Source organism: Nannobrachium achirus, assembly GCF_963921795.1.
Source record: "Nannobrachium achirus genome assembly, chromosome: 4".
Taxonomy (NCBI): domain Eukaryota; kingdom Metazoa; phylum Chordata; class Actinopteri; order Myctophiformes; family Myctophidae; genus Nannobrachium; species Nannobrachium achirus.
Genome location: NC_137813.1, coordinates 54,663,958 through 54,674,366, shown reverse-complemented (window position 1 = coordinate 54,674,366; position 10,409 = coordinate 54,663,958). Strand labels below are relative to the sequence as shown.

Here is a 10,409-nt window from a genome sequence, read left to right as displayed (position 1 = left end):
GCATGTTTTAGTCCAACTTTTAGCGACCGGCAAGACCACACTAGGCTACTCGAGCATTTTAATAGGGATTGGGGAAACAAACGGTGGGAACCAAATCAAAGCGACGCCGCTTGTTCTAGTGGTTTCCGCGCTTTAGGCGGAAACCAAACGGTCTGTTGTGAACGAACACCAGGCTCTCTCCCGGGAGAAAGCCTGGTAGGCGAGGTTAGTTAATACACAGTGTTCACATCACGGCAGCCCAACTGCTGTCAATAGTGTGTGTGTGTTTACTGTTTAGAATAGATAGTTACTTCATAACTACATATCCCTCCAGTGAACCTTGCACCCAGGGCAGGGGACCTAATGCAAGAGGTGTGTGTATACAGTATGTGTGTCTGTGTGTGTGTATATTGGTTCAACCACTCCGGCAATTGATGCTCATGTGTTGAACTGTAATTACATATTATGGGGGCGTGCCTGTAGTTGTCAAAAAGTGCAACGACCACATCATAACAAGTCCCCCTTTGCTCAGTAAGCTGTAGAGACACTCACCTATCGAAATGATACATTAGAAAAACTAAAACCTTTATAAAGAAACGCAGGTCTTGCAGTTGGTAGAGCTCGCCAGGGAAGACGAGCAGCCGATTAACATTAGTGCCCCACCATCAGGAACTAAAGACATCAACCAACCACTTAAACCATATACTTTGCGTCCGCGTCACACGACACGAACATGGCAAAAACAGCCCTTTTTAGCCCAGCTAGGTATTTTCAAAAAAGTCTATAATGATATGCACTGTACATTAGCAAGGAAGGCTAAGTGGGTTACAGTGACAGCGTGGAACATGACTGGTGTCCCACATATGGAGAGTTTTGTATCAAGGTGATTATGGCTAGAGGAGGGAAGATGATATTCTTGACTGTCAAAGTGTCAAGCCAACTGATTGATGGCTGTCAGTAAAATCATTCCTCAGTGGTGAGTGCAATGATGAGACCCACAAGGATAGACAAGGATGTTTATGGGGAGCAGTTCCGGTCTCTGCAAGAAAGAGGATGGGGACAGAAATGAAGCATATGGAAGTCTTGTGTGAATATCTAGTTATTATCACTCACTTGTAGAAACATGGTTTTCCCAGCCAGCTGATTGACTTATTGATTGGCAGTTGATAGCAGTTAATCCAAAGGGGACAAACCATTTCAAAAATACAAATGTTGCAATGGTTCTAGCTAAAGTAGTTAGAATACTTATCTAACACGAAAGACTTCAGCTGCCTCTTCCAATGACAAATTTTAAGCACAGCCTGTTCGGATGCAGTTTTTAAGTCAACAGGGGAGGGATCTGCCCTCGACAGACTCTTATGACAATATGCCTGAAGCAGGTGAAAGGGTAGTTGGTTTATTTAAATTCACCATTGTCTACACAAGGGCCTCTTGTGAAATCCACTTGGTTTTCTGAGCCTGGATACTATTAAAATTAAATAAAGTCATGTCCACTCAAGAAGAGTGAAAGCATGCATGCACAAGTTCAGTATATGGATATTAGCCATAATATTATATTTCTATAGATTTGGTCTATTACTTCGACTCCACTGTAGGTATGGACAGGTGCTTCTTCAGAATGACTTGGTACTAGTGTGTTGCATTTTAACTTTACTTCGCATTTTTATTTATTCATTTATCTTTTATAAAAAAATGACTGAACTGGATAAGCTTTGGCTGTGAAGGCTGACTAAAGCCAATCTCCATCTTGGTTTCAACAGAAGCAGCCGACGCGCAACGTCTCTTAATTCCAACTTTATTTGGCATCAAACAAAACCCATTTAAAACTTTTTAAGAAATAACAGTTTGCACCATCACCAAAAAACATCACTAACTTGTCATTTAAGTTTCTCCCACTAAAAATGTAAAACTAGAAGGTCAAGATTAATAAAACGCAAGCACTAAAGGGGTTGGGAGGGTAATTACATGTCAGGAAGGCTACGGATTCTCACAGGCAAGTCAAAAAGAAAAGACGGCAATCTACTTTTAAATTGCATTTCAAATAAAGGATGGAGGAGAGCAACATCTACACAACACAACACAGATTCAAAAGATGCACATCGAAGAAAAAAGGTGTCAGAAATGGATTGCCATACTGCAGCGGTTCTCAAAGTGTCAGGAGGTTCTAAATGGATCCTTACAGGTCTGTTACTCAGACTGTACAAATGGAACCAAATGGACCCTTGCGGTTCCATTCAGTTCCATTTATACAGTCTCAACAGTTATACAGGTCCTTGAAATTAAAAGGTTTGAGAGCCACCGTCCTATTTGTATGCCAAGATATCACCCAACGAAAAAAAAACAGTCACAATTTACATGTCCCTCGTCTCTCACAAATCAACACACCGAAATCCTGAGCGTTAAATTGCCTCCGACGGTGTAGAAGTAGATCCTAAACGGGTCCATTTGTACACCCTCGGAGATAAAAGAACACTCCGACTTGATCACAATATTCTCCATAATAAGTTCCATACAACAGGCTTTTTTAAATTTAACCACGATAAAGTCCTGATCCAGAAACCATCTTCACGTGACATCATTCCTTTCTTCCGTGACAATTTGGCGATACACATTATTGAAGAGGCGTGTGTAAAAATCAGAAGTCCTCTTTCTGTAAATGTTTTTTTTTCTTGAGGAGAAATAAAAGTCTTGATTACACAGATTCTTCCCCCATTAATCATTTTTATTTGATTTTTCATTTATTTTTATTTGTTTTTTTAAATCTGAGGCTTCAGATGGGAGTCCATTCAGCCTTTTAGAATTTTTATGCCCCCTTACCCTTCGCCCCGCATCACACCTGCCCTGTTGTCCACAGAACTGGCCACTGGCCAATCACAAATCGCCACGTGCCGTTAACGAAAGAGACTTCAAAAACGGCAGAAACTGACAATTGTGGCTCTTCACAGGCCCCGCGGTCGATCTCAGCCCCCCCCCGTTTGAAGTCCAAGCCCAGTGGCGTGCCGTACTAGAAACCAGCTGTATGGTTGGTTCCCCATGGGAGGCTGTGTACTCGCATCAGAGAGGCCTCAGCCTGGCTGCAAACAAACAAAGTCCCATCACTGCCTTTTGACTCTTGCCTCGTTGGTGGACCCCGTCAGGGGTGTGTCTGAGTCCGGGCTGGGTCAACAGGGGTGCTAGGTGATGATGCTACAGGAAGGTGGTTGGTAGGTAGAGGGGCTTTGTGCAGGCGAGGGGGGGAAGGTTTTTTTTTGTTTAGTTTTCCCCCTCCAAAAGCGGAGGGACGAGAAAGCCTTTTTTTTCCCATCGTCAAGACGTTTCCCCTCACTTCCCCCTTCCCCCCTCCCCCCGTCCCGGGCAGCTTACACCCGTTTTGAAAACACCATTAAGAGAGTGAGACGGGGGTTTTGCAGGCCCCTCCCCACCGCTGAGCAAGGTGTGTTAGCTGGGTCGCCGATGGGGCGGGGGGAGTCGGGGTGGTTTGCAGCGGGTAGCTACGAAGTGGACCTCCTTACCCTGGATTGGGTGACCCCCCAACCCCAGGAGTTTGGGCTTGGGGGGGGTTGGTCTAGGCTGTCCGCTTCACCCCTTTACACCTCCCCCCATTGTGTGGCACGGTGCCGCGCGGCTCCTCTCGCCCCCAGACTCAGTGGATTCTGGTGGATCTTTTTAACCCTTTGCTTTGACCAAAGAGACGTAGCGGCGTTCCCGTTCACACCCAGGCCGTCCAGCCCTCGTACAGCTGGGCCAGGTTGTCCAAGTTGGTGGCCTCCTTGATGACAAAATCCACCTGCAGGAGAATAATGAGACCATGAGAGACGCGTCCCCAACATAGACCAGAGACATGTCCCCAACATAGACCAGAGACATGTCCCCAACATAGACCAGAGACATGTCCCCAACATAGACCAGAGACACGTCCCCAACCTAGACCAGAGACATGTCCCCAACATAGACCAGAGACATGTCCCCAACATAGACCAGAGACATGTCCCCAACATAGACCAGAGACACGTCCCCAACATAGACCAGAGACATGTCCCCAACATAGACCAGAGACACGTCCCCAACATAGACCAGAGACATGTCCCCAACATAGACCAGAGACATGTCCCCAACATAGACCAGAGACATGTCCCCAACATAGACCAGAGACATGTCCCCAACATAGACCAGAGACACGTCCCCAACATAGACCAGAGACATGACCCCAACATAGACCAGAGACACATGCCCAACAGAGACAAGCTGCAACCTTTATTAAAAGGATAATTGCAGTAATGTGGCATTTTTAGCCCACTGCGTAACTCGCTGTATACAATATACTGTGTACAGTATTTGCTCTAAATCTTATTTGTATACATTTAAGGAAGCCAATTATCTTTAATCTCCCCCTTTTTCTTCAAATTTAGTAGTTATACCAATACCACATTCCTCATCCATTTCAGTCATCCATTGTAGTCTTGACACTGCTGCCCCTACCGGTTCACCTGCCAGCGAGGAGCCCCCACCGGGAGGGACCTAACACCACTAAGCTAACTCCTCACCGGTCTACAGCGGTGACGGGTGAGTGTGGAGCCGCTGGTGCAGTGACAGAGATCACCCTACCCGCCCGACTTCCCTCCCACAAACACAGGGAATTGTGCTTGTATAGAGGTTTGCATGCATGCGTACCTGCTCAGTGACGCTCATCCTCCTGTTGGGGTCCATATCTCTCCCCTCCAGCTTGGCCTTGACTCTCTTCCACACACTCACAGCGTAGGAGTTCCTCTCTTGGACGGCTGCAGACCACAGACAAATCACGTGTTTAGTTTTAGGACAGCGACAATATTTAACTGTCAAGTTTAAGTCAACGACTGAATGAGGAGGAGGAGGAGACTAAAAAGGGAAGTGGCAGTACCTCGTCCCGTCTTGGGGTCGCGCACGGCCCGCTTGGGACTGGGGTTCAGGCCCTTGCTGGTGGCCAGCGTGCTGCTGCCGGGCGGGGTGTCGGCCGGCGTCTCCAGGTTACGGGGGAGGGCCTTGCGTGCATTCTGGGACATGGAGTCCTGCTGGGTCTTGACGACCCCGCTGCATCGCACGGCTGGGAGGACGAGAGAGAGAGAGAGCGCACGAGAAGATGTGAAGGACGGCCAATGATTCAAAAGCGCCTCTCAGTCTACTCTACACAAACTTTTATGTCCTACTTCGAACCCGGGTCTCCTGCATGGGAAACCAGATTTCTACCGCTCTTGGCCACCGTAGATTTGTCCGAATTTTATTGAGAGGATCACCCCTTGAGATGCAGCATCTCATTTTAGAGGGGGTCCTAAACACATAAGTGAACACATACAAACAGTACAAAAACACACAAGTGAACACATACATACAGTACAAAAACACAAGAATAGGACATTACTTACAGTGCAGACACACAAGACATACAGTACAGTTAGCTTGCTCACCATCTCCCCAACCCTCAAAAATAATGGAGAATACAGTACTTTAACTGGGATAGCAAAATATTCATAGATATTGCGCTTATGACCTATGACAGTGAAGTGACAATTCTAAGGACTTCTAAGAACTTTTTAAAACATAGAAGACACTGGAAAAAAGAAAAAAAGAGCATTACTGCATTAAAAGTAATGAGCAAACTAAACTATAAGAATTCTTTTGAAAATAGGTTATAATTCGCGGTTATAATGTTTATTTTCCGGGCGAAGGAAAAAAGAGCTTCTGTTTACATCTGGTCACATGGTGCGTTCTTGGAGCCGTCAAAAATAAGGTAAAACACTGAAAAGCCGTGTCAGAGGCTACTGAATTAACACGTTGCAAGCCGCGGCAGAACCCTCTGAACAGAGGTAGCGCCGAAGAAATAAGCCATTTATTTACAAACATGTTTTAAAAAAACAAAGCCCACATGATAACAACACGTAATGGAGTGCTCGATACAGCGTACATATTCATCCTGCAGAGGTCGGCGATCTTACTTTGGCGAGGCGGAGGGGAGATCAATTCCATTCGTTTACGTGTGGCGAAGCAGGGAAAGGAGCGATAGAGAAGCGGCGCCCGAACGTGATTGAAACCGCGATCCACGAACAGAGACAAAGAGTAGCCATCTTGTGTGTCCTTCTTGTCGAGTTTCAACACTGGGGAGAGTATGAGGCCACTCCTGGCCAGCCATCCATCCAGAATGTGAGTCAACGGCGTGGCCTGCTGGATATTACGAGTATCACACCCAGCACCAGAAAATGACTGTGAGCATATTAACCGTTTCAGATAGCTCCAAAAAGACACGGAGAAGAAAGGCCGATGTTTTTTTTTATTATTATTATCATTTATATCAAAAGTCCGGGAATAGACGTGTGGCTGATGGGACCCAGTAGGAAGTCCGAGGGAGTACGACCAGGCTTAGAAGGTGTTAATTGTGGGCTCGCCTTCACGTATGTTATCTTCATTATTTATTTGTTTATAGCTATATGTGTATCTCCTCAAAACTTTGGCGCGATTCATCTCCTAAACGCTTACACCTTTCAACACCATTCAAAATTTTATGTGTTCAGCTTACTGAGGACACGTGTGCTTGTATTTTTCGTTTTGAAATGTTTTGTAGTATAAATATAAAAAAATAAAAATGTTTAACTTTAAGCACCCAATGCATTTCCAATGGGTTTAGTGAGTGGGGAGAGAGTGTAGACAGAGGAAAGGGACCCATGTTTATGTTAAAGGGATATTCCACTTTCAAAAAAACTTTTTGTCATTGTATGGTCTAATCAGGCTTGTATGAACACGCTGAAAAGTTTTACATTTTCTTCATTCGGTATTTAGATATTTGATGTAAATGTTATCAGGCCTCCCAGGCTCAGGGCCTCTCCCCACACACACTCATTGTAACTTCAAACTCCATTTTAACCATGACAGATTCATTAAAAACACCCATTATCTTTTTCTGGTGAATCATACTACCCTCCTAATACGTGAGCAGGCCGTGTTTTTTCCATAACGTTTTTAATTTATTTGTTATATATTTTTATTGTATTAAAAAAATTCCATTTTCCCAAAGAATTATTAAAAAATACATGAAAAATGTTATGGAAAAAACACGGCCTGCTCACGTATTAGGAGGGTAGTATCAGTCACCAGAAAAAATAATGGGTGTTTTTAATGAATCTATCATGGTTAAAATGGAGTTTGAAGTTACAATGAGTGTGTGTGGGGAGAGGCCCTGAGCCTGGAGGGCCAGATAACATTTACATCAAATATCTAAATATTGAATGAAGAAAATTAAAAACTGTTCAGGGTGTTCATACAAGCCTGATCAGACCATACAATGACAAAAAGTTTTTTGAAAGTGGAATATCCCTTTAAGGCGCTGTGGCTGTAATGTTCACACTTCAGATATGCTCTTTATATCAATGCGGCCGTTCACACAGGTCTGCTCTCTGATTTGATCCAAATATCTAAGCTGTGTGATGTATATATTCTGAGTTAAAACTACAAATATCTATAAATGTCCCTCTCCACTCTACTGATTGAGACAGCTGTGATTAAAGGCCTGTCTGTCATTGGCTGTTCGGTGGTGCTGCAAAGTACATTTACTCAAGTATATACAAGTACTTGTATCTACAGTACATTTTTGAGGTACTTTTACTCTACTTTCCATTTTTGTTACATATACTCTACTATAAATACAGCATTTGACAGCTTCAGTTACTTGTTACTTTGCAGATTTTATTATTAATAAAAAAACATAGATGGACCACTTAATACTGCTATGAAGTTAATGTGCACACACACACACACACACACACACACACACACACACACACACACACACACACACACACACACACACACACACACACACACACACACACACACACACACACACACACACACACACACACACACACACACACACACACACACACCTGTTACTGTGGAGACGTTTGCTTGTATTTGTCTTTGAGACATGTTTTGTAGTGTTTTAGACATTTTACTTAAAAAGAATAAGGTTTTAGGATCCTGGGCAATGGGATTTACAGTATATATCCTAGAACCCGCAGGGACACTCAGCGTATTAGTGGTTGTTGTTGGTTGTCAGGGAGATATCACAACCAATGCATTTTCAAATCAGATCCACAAACACAATAAAAGTCATGCTCCACTCCTCAGTCTGGAGTGGCCACATAGAAGAACGCCTTGGTTATAGACATAGTGGAGGACAGATGTGATCTGGGATTGTTAACCTACAGTATATGCACTCAATATACACCTCTAGAACACATAGAATATGTACAGTAAGGTTCAGTACAGTACAGTAAGGTTCAGTAGAGTACAGTAAAGTACAGAAAGGTACAGTACAGTAAGGTATAGTAGAGTACAGTACAGTAAGGTACAGTAAAGTACAAAACAATACAGTAAGGTACAGTAGAGTACAATAAAGTACAGTAAGGTACAGTAGAGTACAGTAAAGTACAGTAGAGTACAGTAAAGTACAGTATAGTAAGGTACAGTAGAGTACAGTACAGTAAGGTACAGTACGGTACAGTAGAGTACAGTATAGTATAGTACAGTAAGGTACAGTACAGTAAGGTACAGTAAAGTACAGTACAGTAAGGTACAGTAGAGTACAGTTAAATACAGTAAGGTACAGTACAGTAGAGTACAGTAAAGTACAGTAAGTTACAGTAGAGTACAGTAATTTACAGTGAGGTACAGTAGAGTACAGTAAAGTACAGTAAGTTACAGTAAAGTACAGTAAGTTACAGTACAGTACAGTACAGTAAGGTGCAGTACAGTATAGTAAGGTACAGTACAATACTGTAAGGTACTGTACCTTACAGTACCTTAAAGTATGCTATTTGTTGGGTTGGAAGCGAGCCCACACTGTTTCGAAGGAACAGTATTTCTAGTTAGTAAATAAATACCTGACAGCCAATGTGTTCAAATCCATTCTGGATTGCAGCTTAAAGCTCTGTGATCTAATAAGATACCAGCTGTGTGCAGTATAACAACACGGCATATGGTGCGACACAGGAGAGCTTGTAACATACCTGCTGCAAAGCTGCCCTGAGCAGTGGAGATGGGGCTGGCACATTCAGTGTCTCTCTCAGTCACCAGTGGAGACGCAAAGCCCACCAGTCCATTATACACACTGTGAGGAGAGACAGAGGGTTTCAGTGAAGTGAGTAAACATATCAACTGGGCAACATATCAATATAATCGTATTGTTTGATACGAGACTAGATATCATTTGGAATATAATATGTATTGTCTTTTCCTAGTTTTAATCACTTAAAGTCTTAAGGGACAGTTCAGCCAACAAATAACTTATTTTCTATGGATTACTCACCCCATGGAGACTTAAATTTATGGATATATTTTCGTTTTGGTCTCGTTCCTAAGACAATAATTTGATGACCGAATTTTGATTCCGAATGGAGACACAATTAGAGTCTCCATAGGGAACCCTGTCGGTACAGTAAAGATAACCAATATAGAAGCCAACAAGGCATTGAGCTTGAAGCATTGAGATAGAACGGGTACACATCATTGTGTATCATTATTTTATGCTTTAACTATTGAAAAATAGCAGATATACAAGCTCACGGTGCCGCGCTGCGAGCTTGTAGATCTGCTATTTTTGAAAAATTGTGAAAATTAGAATTTTGACCCGATTCTATAAGTGTCTTTTGAATCCCTCTAGGATTTTTTTGAAAAACCTGTTTCTATGTCAGCAATCTGGCCAGCCATCGTCAAAGAAAAGGTCCTTTTCACTTAACTGGATGGAGCTCAGTTAGTCTGTTCTTGAGAGACTACCATGTCAGTGGTTCTCAAACCTTTTCATGTCAAGGTTCCCCCAAAATGATATTTATTTGGCCACGGACCCCCCATCTCAAAATATTTAGTTCCAGGGACCCCCCAGAAGCAAAATTGTAGTTACAAACTAACGCTTTGAAAATACATATATTCAAAGATTTGCACACATTTTCACGACTTAAAAAAAATAAATAGCAGATCTACAAGCTCGCAGCGCGGCACTCGGTGCCGCGCTGTGAGCTTGTATATCTGCTATTTTTTCACCGGTTAAAGCGTTCAATAATCCTAGGCCTGAATGGGGTTAAGGTGCCCGCGCGCGGTCAGCGCTCACCTCTGGCTCTGCGCGCCGAGCTCCTTGAGCGTGGCAGGGATCTCCTGCAGCAGCTCCAGCTGCTCGGGGCTGCGCGGCTGCCCGGTGGCCTGCACCACGGTGAACAGCACCATCTGCACGTTGTCCTGCCACGCCTTGTACTCCAGCAGGAACTGACGCACGCTGCCCTCGTAGGCCACCTCCTCGCCCTCGGCCACCGCGTTCTCCTCGTCCTGGCGGCCACGGCACAAGAGAACACGCGCACAAATATTAGGTGTGAGGGGGAAAAAAAGGAGATAATCGTAGATGAATTGTGATA

At 43.7% G+C, this 10,409-nt stretch overlaps 1 protein-coding gene across 1 annotated transcript in view; it reads right to left on the bottom strand.

Moving 5' to 3' along the window:
* Nucleotides 1–1,765: 1,765 nt before the first annotated feature.
* The window catches only part of smg1 (SMG1 nonsense mediated mRNA decay associated PI3K related kinase), a 95,688-nt gene continuing 87,044 nt past the window's right edge, over nucleotides 1,766–10,409 (bottom strand). The window contains exons 60-64 of the mRNA XM_080725106.1: nucleotides 10,112–10,323; nucleotides 9,015–9,115; nucleotides 4,877–5,059; nucleotides 4,651–4,757; nucleotides 1,766–3,766 (exon numbers count right to left, since the gene is read on the bottom strand). Coding sequence (XP_080581232.1) covers nucleotides 3,689–3,766; nucleotides 4,651–4,757; nucleotides 4,877–5,059; nucleotides 9,015–9,115; nucleotides 10,112–10,323 — 681 coding nt within the window. The 3' untranslated portion in view covers nucleotides 1,766–3,688. The remainder of the gene's footprint in view (nucleotides 3,767–4,650; nucleotides 4,758–4,876; nucleotides 5,060–9,014; nucleotides 9,116–10,111; nucleotides 10,324–10,409) is intronic.